Source organism: Podarcis tiliguerta (genome assembly GCF_965153285.1).
Source record: "Podarcis tiliguerta genome assembly, chromosome: 10".
Classification (NCBI taxonomy): Eukaryota; Metazoa; Chordata; class Lepidosauria; order Squamata; family Lacertidae; genus Podarcis; species Podarcis tiliguerta.
In genome coordinates, this window is record NC_139543.1 from 37,352,347 (window position 1) to 37,371,686 (window position 19,340).

The 19,340-nt window shown below is 38.5% G+C and overlaps 1 protein-coding gene and 1 long non-coding RNA gene across 11 annotated transcripts in view; one reads left to right on the forward strand and one right to left on the reverse strand.

Moving 5' to 3' along the window:
• The window catches only part of CEP290 (centrosomal protein 290), a 46,494-nt gene that overhangs the window by 2,815 nt on the left and 24,339 nt on the right, over positions 1-19,340 (reverse strand). For all 10 annotated transcript variants that reach the window (XM_083400906.1, XM_083400910.1, XM_083400909.1 and 7 more), the window contains 21 exons: positions 19,222-19,333; positions 18,637-19,092; positions 17,951-18,115; positions 17,669-17,776; positions 17,398-17,532; positions 16,414-16,683; positions 15,881-15,988; positions 14,823-15,022; positions 12,650-12,863; positions 11,757-11,894; positions 10,563-10,784; positions 9,849-9,965; positions 8,984-9,129; positions 8,469-8,624; positions 7,251-7,374; positions 4,006-4,140; positions 3,684-3,770; positions 2,951-3,115; positions 2,571-2,693; positions 1,549-1,721; positions 448-589 (listed from right to left, as the gene is read on the reverse strand). In XM_083400906.1, the coding sequence (XP_083257032.1) occupies positions 448-589; positions 1,549-1,721; positions 2,571-2,693; positions 2,951-3,115; positions 3,684-3,770; positions 4,006-4,140; positions 7,251-7,374; positions 8,469-8,624; positions 8,984-9,129; positions 9,849-9,965; positions 10,563-10,784; positions 11,757-11,894; positions 12,650-12,863; positions 14,823-15,022; positions 15,881-15,988; positions 16,414-16,683; positions 17,398-17,532; positions 17,669-17,776; positions 17,951-18,115; positions 18,637-19,092; positions 19,222-19,333 (3,496 nt within the window). The remainder of the gene's footprint in view (positions 1-447; positions 590-1,548; positions 1,722-2,570; positions 2,694-2,950; positions 3,116-3,683; positions 3,771-4,005; positions 4,141-7,250; positions 7,375-8,468; positions 8,625-8,983; positions 9,130-9,848; positions 9,966-10,562; positions 10,785-11,756; positions 11,895-12,649; positions 12,864-14,822; positions 15,023-15,880; positions 15,989-16,413; positions 16,684-17,397; positions 17,533-17,668; positions 17,777-17,950; positions 18,116-18,636; positions 19,093-19,221; positions 19,334-19,340) is intronic.
• Positions 6-14,862, forward strand: LOC310658717. Its single transcript, XR_014502448.1, has 3 exons — positions 6-365; positions 10,820-11,733; positions 14,731-14,862. It is a non-coding gene; the product is annotated as an uncharacterized lncRNA (long non-coding RNA).

Consider the following 19,340-nt stretch of genomic DNA (forward strand, 5'->3'; position numbering starts at 1 on the left):
TTTACATAGAAGGAAAAAAAATACTTTTATTTTAACATAAGAAATTTCTAGGTCCTTGCCAGATTGCCTGTAGCAGAGCAAAGAACCCAGAAGACAAAGTTCAGCTCCTGTGCTATCTGGGGTTGGGGTGGGAGTGTGGTGTGTGGACAAGAACAGGTAGTGCATGCCTGACTCCAAAGGAAAGAAAAAGGTAAAGAGTAATGAATTAAAAAGCCTGCTGAAAATAAAACTATAAGGGACCCTCAAAAAACAACCCTGTTCTTTGTAATGCCAGAAGATGTGACACAAACAGAAGATGGTGCTATTCCAAATGCAAGGCCTTTCCTCTAGATGAGGAGAGGAAAGTACAGCATCCTAAACAAAAGGTAGATTGTGTATTAAAATTTTGCAAATAAAATATAAATTAAAGATGATTGGCAAATTACACCCAGAATCATGTTTACTTACCTTTTCTTTTAAGATTTCAATATATTTCTCATTTTTTTCTTCACTCTCTGTGGATTTTCGTAATGCCTGTTTAAGATCACTAATGGCTTGAGTTTTTTTGGCAATATCAGCTTCCATTTCTTTCATCTTATTTTCGTACATTCTGAAGGAGAAAATTAAGATCTGTTCAAAACATTGTTTCTAGACGTTGGAATAAAACCTTAGGCTGCTATATCAAGGGAGTGCAGCAAAGAGGGATCGTTTTACAAAACAGCATGGGAAAGATGTTTTATATGTCAAGCCTTGCTTTTCTACAAATTATATTAAGGCACCACACTTTACAAATTTTGCATTAAGGAACTTGCACAACGTGCATTTATTTTTCCATTAATATACAAAGCAGAAACAACTGATGAAATTCACAAGTGGGAGAAGATATAAATAAGGAGGGTGGGCAATTTTTTAGCCATTTCTCTTCAGTAAATATGAAACCAGTATGATGCTTTATCAATTTGGTGATGGTGGCTTTTTTTAAAAAAAGGATACTTTCTCTCTTTCCAACATTGTTGCTCAAAGTTCAAAGAAAATACCTACAATATGAGAAGAAATCTATATGATGGTGAGTATTCATGAGCACACCATTTTCTATGGACCACTTGATGCCTGTTAGTTGCTGGGAATCTTGCAAAGTATCCTGGACTAGGCAGAGCCTTTGATATAGCCAAGGCGTTTATTATACTCCTTAACTGGAGTGCAAATTAAGGATAATTTAACTATCAAAAAGTCCCAAAGTATGTGCTCTTTTAACAAATGTGTGACGTGTGAATGGACCACAGAGACACTTAATAAAAATAAAAGCAACCTGAAATTAACTCACTCCTATTGCACACTATATTATTCACATTAGTCTAACAACAATCAGCAACTGTCCCAAACAGCATTTATACACTTTCCTAACTTGATTATGTATGACTGACTAAATAAGTATACTGTATACATGACTCAGGATCATATACTGGATATGTACAATTTTTTTATTATTCTGAAAATAAGTCTCATTTATTGGCAACAATGAGGAAAATAGACAAGCAAAGCTATCCAATTAATCTTTTAAGTTCTTACCTTGTTATCACAATGGATTTCCCACCCTTGCCATCAGCTCCCTCAAGCTGCAGGTTTCTGCTTTCTGCCAAGCTTAACTTCCTTATGGTCTCTTCCAGTTCTGCAGTCAATTTCTCATTTATTATCTCAAGATTATTCTTTGCAATCCGCAGCTTCTCTGAATTCTCTGCTTCCTATTGACCAACAAAAATCCCCCCAGAATATTGCATGCATTGAACTGGTTCAGATGGAATTTTTCAAGAAAGGTTACACCTATACCTTATGTCAGCTTAAGCACCCTTCAATTCAAAGGAGTTGTTCATTATATCCGAAATGAGAAACTGTTTTAATACATGCTTACAGACCTAGATCTCAGAAACCATATTTCATTCAACCATAAATACAAAAACATATTAGCTTGTTTCAGGTGTAATGAAGAACTGTGCTCTGAATAAAACAAGTGTGGAAGCTGTTGTGCAAGGGAAGGGCAAAAGGAGAGTGTTAATTCCTACTTGCTATATACAGTGGTGCCTCGCAAGATGGAAAACCTGCAAGACGAAAGGATTTTCCGTTTGCAGAGGCGCTTCGCAAGACGAATTTCCATATGGGCTTGCTTAGCAAGACGAAAAATGACGAAAAATTTTGAATTTTTTTCCCCCGCTCCAAACCCCCTTTTCCTGAAGCGCTAAGCTGCTAAAAGCATTTTAGCAGCAAAACCGCTAATCCCCTAAGCCTTAAAAAGCTGTTTTTAGCCCTTAAATTGTCAATAGCGCTAATAGCGCTAATCCGTCAATGGGCTTGCTTCGCAAGACGAAAAAACCGCAAGACGAAAAGACTCGCGGAACGGATTCTTTTCGTCTTGTGAGGCACCACTGTACTATGCTTTAACATGCCAGGGTTTTTATGCCCCAAAGGATCCATTGTAACAAGGAATTTTAAGAAAGCTATATTAGATATTCTAAGCTAGAAGGCCTTTGTCGTTTGAGAGAAGAACTGAATGATAATAAGAATACTTCATGATATCAACGTTTTCACAGATGTACCTTTTTCAGCTCCTTCCGGATTCTCTCATTTTCAGCAATTATCTTTTCTGTGCCTTTAGTTTTCAGTTCATAGCGCATACTCAATTCCCCTCCAAGGTGAACTTTTAGTTTTTCCATTTCAGACTTAATTCAGAAATAAATAAAAAAGGGTATTGGTTATCTGTCATGTTGATATTGCTACAAACTGGAAAAAAGCACTGTGCCCATTTAAGTATATGAAAAAAACTCGCACCAATTTATAGACAGCTGTGTGTAATTCTTTAAAAATCACCAATAAGTTTAAAATAGAATCCTACATTGAGCTTTCCATGGATCTTATATACATTTAATTTTTATATTAACACACAAAATCATACGGCTTTCGAAAGGGAATATGTTACCTTTAAATATTCATTTTCTTGTTCAAGGCTGGCCAGTTTTTCATTGGAGACTACTCCAGGTGCTTTCTTAAGCTCTTCGTTTTCTCTCTGAACTCTCTCCACAACCTTTTTCATCAAACCAATTGTTTTCTCTAATTCTGGAATAGTTTTCCCACTTCTTCCAGACTATACAACAAAGAAGTATTTGTCATTTTCATGTCAAAGAACTCCAGAGTTAACAGACTGCACCAGTTCATTTTCATTTAGTTCTCACAGAATATTTAGCTTTTTCTGAAACATTAGTTATCAAGGGTTGGCAAGCTGGAATGGTGTTTTTGCAGGACCACCTCTATCTATGATAAACTTGGTCATGCAAAAGCCAAACGTTCCCTATAATCTTAATGCAATCAAGATAACTCAACACTTGGCTTGAAAGTTCTAGCCCTGAAACTCATTCATCCAGAGTCACATGCCCAAAAAAGTGCAGATAATTGCATTCCCTTTTTACTTACTTGGAAATTTCCCTTTCAGTTGCCACAGTGGCATTTTGTTCTCTAAAATAGCTCACTTTAATCCCGGGACTCAACATTCTTTGAAGCAGAGGCGTATGTGACTCCCAAAGTTAAACATTTCATATTGTTTTTTGTGTGAATAGTTAATAGCTATAAAATAAGTATGATTTAGGAAAAAGGAAACAAAATATTTGTTTTACACTTGTTCTTAAAATTCAAGCTCCACAATGTTTAATACATACCCCTCTGACATTGCCTAGCTTCCGCTCAGCTTCTGCCTTCTCTCGTTTCAGGAGCTCACACATTTCCTTTAAATCGGCTACTTGGTTCTAAAGAGAATAAAATAGTTTTACCCAGCTGAAAACTATACTCTAAAGATTATGCAGTTTACACTGAAAATAATTGATCAGAACCATTATTATCTAATGAATTTTTCTGTTTGGGGTAAATGAAGGTTATATATGTGACTTATATTAATGATTCATAATGAAAGGACTCATGAACCCCAAAGTATACATTGGCATTCCATGGCACAAGTCAACACACTGCATGTAAAAAATATACCTTTAATCTTGGCAAGTCTTTGTTAGCCTGTTCCAGCTGGAATCGTAATTCCATATTTTCAGATGATAGCATTAGGTTCTCCTTTTGAAGCTCTTGCTCTTTTTGATACTGATCATCTGATCCTAATCCTGATGTCTTAGCAAGCAGAAAAGGAGAAAGATTAGTGTCAAAATGCTGAATATTTGCATTGTTTCGCTTGACAAATAGCAATGCAATTGTAACATTCTGGTAAATGCCTGATCAGTTTACCCATAACATTTTTGTCTTTGGGTTGGTCACTGATATATGGTGTCTGATACAACACGTGTCAAAAAGAAATGTTGCTCACTGCTAAGTCTTTAAAGGGACTAGCAGTTTGAATTGTGTTTTGAAATGGACTAGAAGCCATTTCCAAGAACATTCGCAGTGAGCAGAACTAACAGCAGCTGTCACACACACATGATGCATTATTGAATCCTGGGTCCTAGTCACTTGATAATTCTGTGAGTACTGTTCCACTGAATTCAACCAGAATTTAACAGTAATATTTGATTTGAGCTCAACTCACTGCAACACCTGCCATGGTTCTGTTGTGAAAATATTATCTACTTTGTACAACTAGCCACTATGCACAGAACTGTATGTTAATATGCTGCTCAGGGTGGCAAATAACTACTTGTAGTATTATATGCACAAATAGCAAATAAATTCAAGCCCTATTTGGGTGCACATGCAACGCATGGAAGGTGGTAAGGCAGGTGGCAGGGATGCAGCAGAGATATCAAGGCTAGATATTTGGGCCCCTTCCGACTCCCCCCCCCCCTGTGACTAATCACATGAGGGGCCCCTTTTCCAACTCTACAATTCTATGACTGAACATATAGGGCTTGAACAAGCAACAGCAACAAGACACATTCACAATGAACCATAAACAATGCTCAGGATATATGCTGGAATGTTTCTGTTGTAGAAGTACAAGCTCATATTTTAGTACAATTTTTTACATTTCATTCACCGTCCTGGATGTTGTGGCAGCCTATTTCATCCTATGCCCTTGTATTCTAGAGCAAAAAGCCTCAGGTGTGGATAGTTACTATGATGGTGCTGTAGGTTAAACTAGGAAATGGGGTTTCTGGTCACACTACATGACATACTTCAAGCAGGATCAGCTACACAAAGGATTGGTAAAGGGGAAAAGCAGGGAGTTCTTGTTTTTGGCAAACCTGAGGAACTTCACAAAACTCTGGAATCAGGTCAGCCCTCTCTTGCTCAGTTTGATGGCTCTCACAGGCATCTTCTACTATGATCTCATCATTATTTTTTTCAACTTCTGTATCGGAATCGCTGGGCTGATTAGCAGCTTCCTCCAAGTTAGGCTGAATGGAGCTCTTTCCGTCAGGACAAGATTCATGCCCTGTTGCTTTTTCTTGTTCATCTTCACCACCTTCATCTTCATCACCATCACCATCACCACTGCCACTAGAATGCTTGCAAGTTTCTTCTGTTTCTCCTTTGGTTATTTCACATTCTTGGTCAATTTTCTCTTCTTCAGCAGAAGCATTTTTCTGTTCTGCATTCTCTTCAATGGAACTCGTTTTTGGAGAGCTGCTCTTTTTACCTTCTGATGCTGCCTCTGAATCCACTTGATTTCCCCCATTTTCAAAGTGCTGTTCTGGAATGCCATTGACAGCAACACCTTTGGCAGCCTGATGGGATTCCTCTGTAATATGTGTCCCCTCATTGTCCCCATCATCATCTATGTTAGTCATATCATCAAAAGCTTGGTGTCTTGACTTGGTGTTGCCTAACAGAGTCCTCTTAGGCAGGTGTTTCAGATGATTGTGCTTAGTGAATTTGTTAGTAGTTAGAGAAGTATTAGCCAATGCAGCTGTCTCACATGGAGAACTCTGATACAGAAGAAAGAGGTAATGTTGCATAGAAAGAAAAGTAGTAGATAGTAAAGGAAGGATGACACCTATTCACATTAATGTAACTTAATCGGAATATAGCTTAACTGCAACAAGAAACAAGATGCAAATCAGGATGATGTGAACTCGTTCAGTACATCAATTTTATCTGGTTTCAGTTCTCTAAAGCTTAATTCATCCTCTGCTTCCACTTGTCTCTAAACTAAGCTGCCATATTCAAATAAAAAAAGGAATTTCTTTTCCTGTCCTTAAATCTAACAGAACTTTGTGGCCCATCTAGTTCAACTTTCTGTTTTTAACCAGTCAGATGCTCTTGGTAGGTACTTCACTATTTGTCCCCGCATCTAATACTCTGATGCCTCTGGAGACTGAAGGTTCCATTTAGTCGTAACAAAAGAGCCACTAAACAGACCTTTGAGTTTGTCTAATTATTTTTCAAATTATCCAAGCTAGCAATTATCACTGTATTGCAGTAATGACTACTATAAGCAGACCACAAGTTGCTTGAAGAAATATTTTCTTTTGTCTTTCTTGAATACACTGCCACATCAGCAATTTAACTGTACAACCTTGAATTATAACATTATGAAGGAAGATAAAATTTTCCTAATTTATTTTTTTCATAACGTTAACAAGTTTTTAAAATCAGTATCATACTCTCTTTAGCCTTCTTTTTGAACTTAAAAGCCCCAAACATTTTAACCTTTCTTAAGATGCGAGTTGGGTCCAACCCCTGATCGTTTAGTGCTCTTTTCTAGTTCTTGAAATAGCAAGGTTAAAACTGCATAATATGTGCTTGCATCATAACATAAGGATACACTGATTTTATATCCTTTCCCTAAAATGTGCCTTACTCTGAATTTGCATTTTTCACTTCCACTAAGTTCATACCTTTAAGTGGGGGCATTTAGATGTTACTAAGTTCAGTGTATCTCTCTAGTGGAGATGGAATTGAAATTCCATTTTTATCTAAGCCTGCTCAGGCAGTAATTCTTCCCCCATTACAGGACCTTATATGCTTTCTCATCACCTCTCAAGACAGGCATTGGTGCTTCAATCTTCTCACTGCAGTCCTTGAAATATAAAATCTGAAGGTTCTCCTAATGTTACTACAATGCTACCATTACAAAACAACCAGGTACAGACCCATTGGTGTTCAGAATTACAAAGCTTTAAGTACCCGGTTTCTGCAGCACTTGCACAGGCATTAAAATTCTCATCAGCTGAGATTAAGAACAGAAACAAGACAGCTTACACAATAAAGGCTACAAGTTGAATGTATACACACACACACACACATGGTTGCATAATTCAAGTAATAAGAATGGATTAACCTACCGAAGGTCTTGAAAAAGTGTCTCTGGAAAGTTGTTTCTCCAATACAAGAAGCTTTTCTTGTAGGTATCTGTTTTTTAAGTGTAAATCTTCCACAACAGAATCTCGAGGGACAGCATACTGTGTCCTGCATAAAAAGCATGTGAGATTGCAGAACCAGTGCATGACTTGACATACGATTTACATTTTTATAATTATTCTACTTAAACATGGGTAAAGATGAGTAGCATTAGATATGCACCAGCTTTCCTATAATGCACATGCTATCCTACAGCATTACATAAAATATATTTATCCACACACATATTGATCTGGTTCAGGTGCAATGCTAAACTATGCTTTAGTTTTACATGCATAACTCTCGGACTTGTACACTACCCATTCCCCTCTCCTCCTCCAACATGACCATGAACAATTGATCAGAAGGTTTCACATCCATTTTCAATTAACCACGATTAATCATTTCGTCAGAACTCCTAAAAATACATATTTCTGCACTGAACTTGTTAATAAGAGGGTGCCACAGAAAACTTTAATCCTCTTTTAAGAAATACCTGTTTGTGAAAAAGCAGCATTCCTTTCTAAAATATCAAGAGTTGCCTAATTTGAACATAAAGCTAACCCATAGCTGTTCAGCTAAAGTATGGTTTTTCTGAAAATCTAAACCCAGCTTACTACTTTACCCATATTTGTTTCTGCCAACAAACCATATTGTGAAGCCACAATTGGTTTAACCAAAATGGTTAAAATGTTCAGCTTCCAGGAACAGTTATTGGGTTACAATGATTTGGAGTAACGCCAAATTGGTTATTGGGTTACAATGATTTGGAGTAACGCCCAAACCCCAAAGCTGTGCTTGACCATGGTTTGTTGAGCCAACTCACCCCAACCACTCACCAAGCTACAGTCATGAGGCAAGAACAACTGGAAAGCAAACTAAGCTTTAGAAAAATAAGCTGTGGCTTGTTTGCCTGTCTGCTTCTTGAACAAAACCATGGTTAAAACAAACAAGGATCCAGCATTGTGTGTACATTAAAACTAACTAATGTAATTTTTTAATGCCGTGCTTGTATTAATTCCTCAAAATGGTTAAAATGTTCAGCTTCCAGGAACAGTGCTCTCTTGAAATGTACTTAATATAATAAATCAAAAGTGCCTATTTAGAAAAGACCACAAAAAACAGAGCACTCTTAATTTCACTTTTTTTGTAGTATTTCTTACTTTAGGTGAACAATCTCATTCTCCAAATCTATATTTCGTTTTCGTAGCTCTTCCAGCTCTCTCTCTGATTCAGAGGCTCGTACTCCTACAACCTGATCAACAGTAACACCACAGCTCTTGAGTTTCTTCTGCAAAGCAATTTTTTCTTTATCCGCCCTGTAGTATTCAATGGATTTTCATTAATATAATGGTACATTTGGTTCCATACAAAATAACATTTGAAGATTAATTGGTCTGCTTAATCTGATGCATGCCTACTCAGAAATCATTCCTACTCAGTTGAATGAGATTCCCTCTCAGGAAATGTGTACAGGATTGCAGCCCTGCTTGAGGAAGTTTTTTCCAGGAGTACCTACAATTAGGAGATCTAGAAAACTGTGCCAATGGACTACATTTGAGAAAGTGCTGTCTGCAGCCTTATAGACATACAATACACTACTATAGCACCATGTCCTTGATCAATGAATAGTGGTATGTCATATTGCTGTGAGTTTTGTTAATTAAAGTAAGCTTACTTTGAAAAAAGTTCCTTTACTGTGTTTAACTGTTTGGCTAAGGACTCTACTTCCTTCTCCTTTTCTTTCAGTTTGTTCCTCATTCCTTCCATTTTCATCTGCCATTTCTTACTTTCCTCCCATCTAATTAATTCTTCCTTAGAGCTCTGCAAAATGACCAAAAACAAAAATGTAAAGTTCTCCAATTTTATTTCTAAAGAGTGAAAACATCCATATTTAAGTCTGCTTATTTTTCTTTAATAAATGCACGCATAAATGTTTGATCTGCTGCTTTTTCTATCCTCTTCACTGTGGATTCGAGATCCCTTTTTGGACAGACAGGACCAATCATGCTATCTGACCATTCATTCATTCGCATTCTGCCTTTGGGGGCACAGCCTACCCAAGAAGCCTTGCAATATCAAAACAGTACAAAACACATCACACATACAACCTAGCATTAACAATGATCTAAAACAGGGGTAGGCAACCTAAGGCCCGTGGGCTGGATGTGGCCCAATTGCCTTCTCAATCCGGCCCACAGACGGTCCGGGAATCACGTGTTTTTACATGAGTAGAAAGTGTCCTTTTATTTAAAATGCATCTGGGAAATAGGAATTTGTTCATTACCCCCCCCCCCCAAAAAAATAGTCTGGCCCACCACATGGGCTGAGGGATGGTGGACCGACCCACGGCTGAAAAAGGTTGCTGACCCCTGAGCTAAAACAAAGCTTTGACTACCACTACCCCAACCCTGCCCACAAAGTATTGCATTCATAACACAGCAAAGGAGTCATTATAATGCAACCCCTCCCCCCCCAAAACCCCAACATGACAGTGAGAAATGATGTAAGCTATATTTATTTTAGTCATGCATCTCTCATACCTTGTCCTCTCTTGGGGTTTTCATTTCTGACTCATCACTCTTCTTTCCTAGTTCACTTTCCAACTTCTTAATTTTTCTTTGAAGTTCCTCTATCAGGTTTTGGTCATCAGCTTTTCCCTGAAAAATTGGGAAAAGTTTAAACTAACTTTAATTGCCATGCATCATGACTGTGGACACTGGGAGCATTTTAGCAGGTATCACCACTACACAACCAGATGCGATATGCAAACTCCATTGAAATAATGCAAAATACACAGTGGCTGTCTTTTCTGGATTATGCTCTTAATTAGAGAAGCACTGGCTCTAAGAAATGATTATATATATTACACACACACAGACACACACACATTAAGGGAAAATGCAAGCGTTCTACACATGCAAATATTCTTCATTCAAATAACCAAGTTTAATGCTTCAAGTATATAAATAAGATTATAATTAAGATTTAAATCAGACACAAGCACAAATACATAGATAAGTTGGCTGATTTGCACTTAATCATAGTTGCCAGGTTTTTATTTATTCAATTCATTTAAATATTGCAAACTCAGATAAATATATATGCAATGTAAAAAATTCTCAATTAGAATCGAAACAATGTTCAGATGATTTGCTGCAGTGCAAAACCAGCCAACCAGTGACTCAAGAAATATGCAATTTATTTGTATACTACCAAAACAATGTTCTTTGTTTTATAATTCAAAATATATTTACCTGAATTGCATTGGTTAGCCTTTTAATCCGCTTTTTCAGTTCTTCATTTTCCTTTTCCATCTCTTCTTTCTCCCTTAGAAATTTAGTGTGGGCTTTAACTTTTTTCTGAAGCTCATGATTTAAATCATCCACCTCATCTAGTAATGAATTCTCTTTATTTTTGCTTAGCTTGAGGGCATCTTTAAGTTTTGAAAGTTGGTCATTTAAATCTTCTAACTGAATCTAAGAAAATATTTTTTTATGATATATTATTTCAGGACTGCCAAAAAATGAACAATGAACAAAGAAAAATGAACAAAGAAACGAATGACAATGCATGCCATCTCAGACAATAAACATCTTTGCTAATATTGGGTGATATCATGGTCAATTAAACCCAGAACGGATCCACTGAAAACAACATACAAGTCAAATGATCTCTATTTGTTTACTCTGAATGTGACTAATCTTAGATATCACCTACTAAAAACACAGTTCTAAAAGGAGAGATCCCTTTTTTCTTAACCACACCAAATACTCAGTTGCATTAAGACTCTATACTGCTGGATTCAACATCAAAAGCTGGGGCCATTAGTGCATCAAGCCCAGTATGATCAATTCTTCTAGGCAGCACCTGTCTTTTGGAAAGTTACAAACTGAAATAATTTTAGTGGAAATGCTAGAGATACAATCCAGAAATATATGTACGCAAAAGGACTTGGTTCACCACATAGCAGCCCTATTACTAAATAGTAAGTAATTGCTGAACTGCAAGCCTAAATTCAGCCATTTTTTCACCAATAAAGTATTATGATGTATCCATTTACTGTTCTAGGGAAGAAACCATGCAAAACCATGGGTAGTATCCCATACATCTTGCAATCCATGTGCCAGGTTTCAAGGAAGCACAAGTTTGGTTTTTTTTGTGGAATAGAGCCACATTAGCAGTGTACCTTGATCACAGTAATATGGAACACTGTTTCATTCAATTTTGTGCAGGAGGCCCACAAACAATGTGGTGAAATTAACAGAAACTGCTAAGTAGCAGTGTCTGGGAAAGTGCATCATGAGGCTGTTAACACTCAAAAGTACTATTTGAGGACTGGAAAATAGAGCAGCGCATTGGTGTCTGTAATGCTCACAGTGACATCTGTCCCCTCTGGTGTTCTGCTTTCACATCAGGCCAATATAGGTAAGACTTCACTTCCTGCTCACCCTCAGTTCCTTTGTTTGCTTGTCAACGATCTGTTGAACGTTCATGTGTGCCTCTTTTTGTGATGCTACAGAAATAATCTGTTGTTCTGCAGCAGCTGTCATTTCTGCTCGGAGCTCCAGAAGTGCTTTACTCAAAGCCTGAAAAATATTTATCAATCTTAAAAATTTGATGAAAAACAATAAACACAAATACTTATAACATCTAGGTCAAAATTTTGCAGTTATATGCCTAGGTGCTTTGCTGGACAGCTGAAAAAAGCAAGCAATTTTTTTTAAAAAAAAAAAACCAACAGGGATAAAAGGCAGGAGTAAGATATATGTCTATGACACAAAGTGGGAAAAGGTTAACAGTACATAGAGTTAATATTAGGTTTAAATAATAAAGTAGCCTAATATTCAACAAGCTCTTTGCTTAATATATTGCCATTATTTCTGGTGGCAGTTAACATAAGGCAATAAGAAGAGCCATGCTGGTTCACACCAGTGGCCCATCTAGTTGGAGTAACCAGTCAGATTGGAGGGTGGGGTTTACAAATAAATAATAATAATAATAATAATAATTGTTCAGCATCCTGTTCTCACAGTGGGAAACCCACAAGCAGGATTTGAGCACAAGAACATTCTCCCTTCCTGTGCTTTCCAGCAACTGGTTAAGTGTTTGGAGTGAAGTTGAGCCCACAGCATTCAAAAAGTTATAGAATGAAAGCCAATGTTCCCTCCATTAATTCTTTATTGTTCTTATTTTACAAAAGTGTCTAAAATATTCTAGACACTGTATGTAAGAAAAATGAGTAGGTCCCTCCAGAGAGGCTCACAATAAAAAAGGTGAAATAATTCTGGTTTGTTAGAGAAAATGAGCTGGTTTCCACCCAATTACTAGTTTCCATGCTTACCTTCTGCTGTTTCTCTTTTAAGGCTAGCTGATTCTTCAGCCGTTCCACTAGATTTTTCATTGTAGTTGTTGGAGCTCTATTATTTGCTTCTCTTTGGGCCTCCAGCTCCAGTTTTGCATTCAGTAATTCTTTCTCCATCTGCGACAACAAACTTCTTAGCTCATCCACTTCATCTTTCAATTTTTTCACTTCAGCTGCATGCTTCTCTTCCAGCCTAGCAGAGCAAAATAATAAATAATAATGACATCCATTGGCAAAATTGAGCGAGTTCCAGATGGACTAACTAGGCTGAAGTATTGCATCGTTTCGATTATAATTATACATTATTCCCAACAGCAGCCTAGAGGAGCAACACACTGTCAAACTGTCTTTGTGATAAGCAAAGTCAGCTGTGTTCTCTCATTTATTTTCTTCATAGCTCATTAACAAACAAATGTCCTCACTTTATTTCACCTCGTGGCTCAAATATCTACTGTTCAAAACATATGCTTGGGAGGAGAATCATCAGGGTAGTCCATGCCATCACCCACCGCATAAAAATCCTGAGAGCTCTGCCAGATGTCTGCTTGTTAAGTTTCATGTTTGAATGGGGGTTTATCAAAGCTGAATCTAATGCATGTGACCCAGAAATGAGAAAACTGTGGCCATTCAGATCTTGTGGGACTCCGTTTCCATCAGCCCCATACAGCGAAGCCAATGGCCAAGGAGAATGAGAACTGTTGTCCAGCAACATCTAGAAGGTCATGGGTTTTCCACCCAACTGTACATTGATTCTGTGATGACTGTAGAGACCAGTGAATGGATTCCAACTGACCAAACCTTCCAGTAATTTGAAGGCAAGTAGTTACAATCCAGTCATGTATACCTAAATCTAATTTGGGGGAAAGACACTACCGTATTTTTCGCCCTATAGGACGCACTTTTTCCCCTCCAAAAATGAAGGGGAAATGTGTGTGCGTCCTATGGGGCGAATGCAGGCTTCACGGACCTCTCCGCAAGCAGCGGGAGCGCTCCCGCTGCTGGCGGAGAGTTGCCTGCATGCTGAAGCCTGCGCGCGCTGAGCTCAGCGCGTCCAGGCTTCGCGGACCTCTCCGTAAGCAGCGGGAGCGCTCCCGCTGCTGGCGGAGAGTTGCCTGCATGCTGAAGCCTGCGCGCGCTGAGCTCAGCGCGTCCAGGCTTCGCGGACCTCTCCGCAAGCAGCGGGAGCCAGCACTGGGCTCCCACGGCTTGCAGAGAGCTGCCTGTTTGGGGGCTGGGGTCGGGGGAAGCTCGGGCTTCCCCAACCCCGCGCCTGGGGGGGGAAAATAATTTTTTCCCTTTATTTCCCCCCCAAAAAACTAGGTGCGCCTTATGGGACGGTGCATCCTATAGGGCGAAAAATACGGTATATAACAACCCCAGTGACAGGAGGTTAATTATGGAGGGAAGGGATACTGTCTACATAATGCTTATTCCACAGCTGAACTAAATAGGACTACAGGCCATATGGACTACAACCAATTTTATTCTTTTAATGAAATCCTATAAAAACCAAAGGGTGGTATCCAACAAAGCAGTTCCACTAGCCCAAGCAATGAAGCTTATTCTCCCTCTCTTCTCCCCATGCAGTCCATAAATATGTTCTGGGGTTCCCCCAGAGCAGGTTGGGGGGCCTGGTGGGGGGAGGAAGCTGCACAGTTCAGCCAAAAGGGCTTGTGTAAGAAGAACTATTAGTTGGATACTGCCCAATGAACTGATCTTTTCATGTTGTTGTTGTTGTTGTTAGAATTTATATACCACTGTATACCCGGAGGTCTCAGGGAAGTTCACATAAGAAGATCACAGTATAAATAAAATAAAAGCAATAACCCAATAATATGCTCCCCCCACCCCGGCCAAAGAGCCACATTTTGAAAGGGTATGGGATGTTGATCAGGTCAACCAAAGGCCTGGTTAAAAAGGAACATTTTGCCTGGCGCCTAAAGGTGTATAACGAAGTACTCCTGAAAACAAAAATAACCCATTATTTTTATATAATGAAAATGAGCTCTATGTTTAAGCTGAATGCTTCCCTCTATGATTATTTATATTATATATTTTAGCCAAGGTTTTCTAAAGATTAATGAAACATGACGGCTCTCAAGATCTCAGCAGATCATTTACAGAATGAAGTATAATTCTAATCTACACTTACTGGACCCTGATGTTATCAAATTCCTTGATTTTTGCCAAAGTAATCTGCTTTTGCTTCTGCAATTCGGACGATGTTTTCTTTAATTTGTTCAGAAGGGATGCAAGGGAATTGTCCTGTTCTGCTACAGTTTGCTCCATCTCTGCCAGACGAATTAAATGTTTATTTGCTGGGACAGCTAAAGATGGCTTTTTCACCAACTCCTGTGGAACGAAACAGGTTATCTAATGAATAAATATTCCATTGTTTGTTTGATATTACTGTTTAACTCATATCCTGGATGTAATGCATAAGCTAAGATGCATGATATATTTGCATCTTAACTAAGTTGAGGTACAGTATGGCTCATTTGCCCTTATTTACCTGGTAAATCTTTGCAATATAACCATGTTTTTCATTCGCATGCTGTGAAGTCCTAACAATAGCTTGTCTAAAAATAGCGTTTTACAAAAATTCCTAAAAATGGTTTCCAGAAATCCTTTTTATTACCAGTGTGTGTTTTATTACTTTTCTATCATCAGGAATGCAGTACACTATGGCACTGATGATATCTTAATAAAGGCACATTTGTTGGTTTAAACATTGGGCCACAGTCACAGGATATGAAGTCATCACTGTAAATTTGGGGCCCAGATCCTTAAGAGCTTTATATGTCAACTCGTCACTAATGGTGCCCCAAAGGCTGCAGAAAGTCAGTGGAAGCCTGATGGAACTCAATGGCTGCATCCCAAGGGCTCCTGATGTGAGTAGACATTGATTCAGCTCACTCAATGGGTGGGACAGTGATCTGCGCTGACTTCCCACTCTATATGCATTCCTCTTTTTTTTAAAAAAAAAACCAATTCCCAAGGTTGTCTCCAACCCATGGGACCAGCGTTTTGACAGTGGGGGGGGGGAGGGGCAGCTGTAAAGAGACAGCTTCCACAAAGTACTTTACATCTGAGCATTGCTGGGTCCAAGACAAAAAGGATAAGAAATCACCATATTTCAATTCTGTCCCCATCTTATCTTTATTCCCCAAATCCTCAAATGCATAAATCATGAACAAAACTTATACTTACTAATGCAGTTTGCTTGAATTTGTTAAAAGAACTGTCAGCATGTAAATCTAACTTTTGATGTAGCACTCTGAGGTCGTCGTCATGTTTCTTTACAATTTCCTCTTGTTCCTAAATAGTGCAAAAATATATATATTTGCTTCTGTGTCCATTCTGTTCTACAAAAATTTCAAACAGTTAATCTTATCACAGTAAAGAAACTGAAAAGGATGTCCACAACAAAAGGCAACACTCTTCAAGTTTTCCAAACACAGAAGTCACTTTTAACTTCCTTTACTTCCTTTTGCTACATATTCAGGACTTTCCCCCATGAATGGCACTCAAAATAATGCAGTCCCAAGTCATGTTGGAAACACCAGTTCACACAAATGTCACCTCTGTGCCACCACTGCCCAGTTCATATGGTCCTGTGTTAACCCAGCATTTCATTCATTCATTCATTCATTCATTCATTAATAAAATTCTGCAAAGCCCTTCAATTCAAAATTTCCAGGGCTTTTCACAATAATATCTCATGCATTTTGTATTGTAAATACCTCTCTTGCTTTGGCCAAAAGGTGTTGGTACTTTTTCAACACTTCCTCTTTTTGATTTAATCTTGCTTGCATATTTGAAATTGTCTGGTGCGCAATTTTCAGAGCACGGGGAGAGGCAGCGGAGTCCTCTTCTTTTGGTCCAAGCTCTGCTATTATTTTCTCTCTCTCTGATGATGCTGGCAATCGAAGTCTCAGTTCATTTATGATCCTGTCTCTGGATAAGATACTTTGCTCCGCTTTCCACAAAGCAGCTTCTTTTTCTTTCAGTTTCTGTAATAAAATAAATCTCTGTTACCAAAAACGACAAAAATAATTGAGAGGATTTCTTCTTCTTCTTTTTTCAGCATGGAGAAAAGAGTGGGGAAATAAAGGCAAGCGGGGAGCTGTGAAAAACAAGTGGTGGGGGCAGGACCAGAATAGATAGATAGATAGATAGATATATTATTCATTTTTAGGTCAACAGAACTAGACAACCAACAAAGAACATCACAGCATAGCTGTTTTAATCAAAGGCAGGAACAACTGAAGTGCATTCTGGGAGCTACCTGCTTCCCAAGATACTGTTCCTGCCTTTGACCACCAGGTGGAGTCAAAGCCCAACCTGATAGCCTGGCGCCTTCATTACATATCTTTAAGTACCAGTTTCTCTATAACCAAGCCTTTGGCTGAGTAACATTCTGTGGCCTTTTAAATGGGTTTGTGGAACAAATTATTCAGATTTATTTATTTTTGTTCTATTATAAATTTTATGTTCTCATTTTATATTTTTACGCTGTGGATCACTGTGTGATCCTTGGGTGAAAGGTGGCATACAAATTTAATAAATAAAAGGTATTAAAAAAAATTTTTTTTTAAATTGAACAGCCTTCTGGAGTGAGAAGAAGGAGCAATGCAACTAAAGATACCCTCCTTTGCCGGAGGCAAAATCTCTACTCTATAAATCACTAAAAGCATATGATTCAGTTAGCTGAACAATCCAATCACCTCTTCTAAGGATTTGCAGGTGGCTTGCACTTCCAGGATAGTTCGGACGTGTTCTCGTATTTTCCTTAGAGCTTGCTCAAGCTGGTGTGCAAGAGGCAAGCTGGGGTCTGGAACTGATCCTGTAGCTTCATCAAACTGCAGAGAAGGAAACAGAAAGGATTGTTTTGTGCAGGCAGGCAGAGAACCTCCCCCCCCCCCAACCCCAGGCGACAGGCAGGGGGAAGAATGACACTTGACGTGTTACGGGACTTATCAGTATGAAATCAGGTACCTTCTGAGCGGTTCTAATTATGTCCTTCTGCTGACGGTCATAAGTGTCGAGCTGACGTTCTAATTCTACTTCTCTTTGTTCCCAGGCCAACTGCCGCTCCTCATGGAACTACAAGATTTAAGGGGTTTAATAAGGACTGTACACAGCCTCTGAGAGCAGCACAAATATATGCTAGATACAGGAACATTTTTCACGTTACATGCAGCAAAACTTTTGTAGGAGTTTTCTCTGCAGAATTTCTAAAGTGATATTATTTTTTTTAAAAAACTTGCTTTTCTGTACCTTGCTCTGCTGTACAATTTCTTCTTCCAGGTTATTAATGGTACGTTCGTATTCAGAAAGGATATTGTTCAAATATTTAATCTCTTCCTTTTTCTTGGCTAATTCACGGTTCAGTTTAAGGTCCTGAAGACGAAGCTCTTCAATTTTCATATGCCACTCAATTACCTGACAATACACAAATGACCAAATCTGACAACAATTTAAGGACCAAACTGATTCCAAATAGTGCCAAACTACTGCAGAAAAAAAGATGAACTAGCTCATGGTGGAGTTTCTCTCAAAAATCAGGAGAATTTGGTTGAAAGGAGTGGTGGCTGGGGAAAAATGCATAACCATGTAGAATCCTTGGTGCATGGGTAGAGGCACAAACAAGCATCTCATTAATTCTTTGCATTTTGGCCCAGATTAACAAAATGAAGAATGTGTGCATGTGATTAAATATGAATACAAAAGAATCTGAGTGATGAAACACTAATGGACTACAACACACTTTCAAATGGGGGTGACTGACATTTTTACACTGGAAATTGACATTCTGTCAATTGACATTGATAAGCAGATGCTGCTTTTCTCTCTTGGCTAATCAAGGCAATAAAAATGAAAAATCAAATCAAACAAACCCCAAAACTTTATGTGAACCTAGAGTCAATTCTCAAATAAATATTTAAAGTTGTTATATCACAAACCTTCTGTGCTCCTCTTGTATCTTTCAATGTGGCTATTAGTTCTTCTAATCCTTTTAGCTTTGTCTCCAGCTCCAGCGCTCTGTTCTCTGCATTTCGGCGCTCCTGCTGAGCAAGCTGGACCTCATCCATAGTCTTAAGTTTGTCATTCTGAAGCTGAATCATAGTTTTGGAGAACTTCTCCTGCTGAGCCAGGGGCAAAGCACCACTGAATTGTCGTCGCAGTGACTGTACAGCCTGGCGGAGATGCTTAGCTCTGTTCCTCCCCTCGAGTCGTGTATAGTACAATGCTTGCTCTTTATCATCCAGTTTCTGCTCTAGGCGCATATTAGCCACCTCCACCTTCTGAAGTTTTGACATGGCAGCCTCTAACTTGGCCACAGCAGTGGCTTCACTAACCTGAAGGGCCACAATATGTTGATGTAATTTTGCAACAAGTGTTTTTTCATCTGATTGTGCCTGAAGAGCAAGTAAGATAAAAATATGTATTATAATCAAATGCATTCGCCAAGCATTTACATGGTATTGGGCTTATTATCTGTGTCACAGGGGTGAATGGTTATGCTTCTAAGCAGAGATAGCCCATACCTGAAAATCCAAAATCTGCATTCTGAGCGATTCCACTTCTTTCTCTCTGGATTGCTGGCGATTCTCCAAAGCATCAACTTGCATCTTGGCAATATCAGACAGCTCTTTTAGCCTAGCAA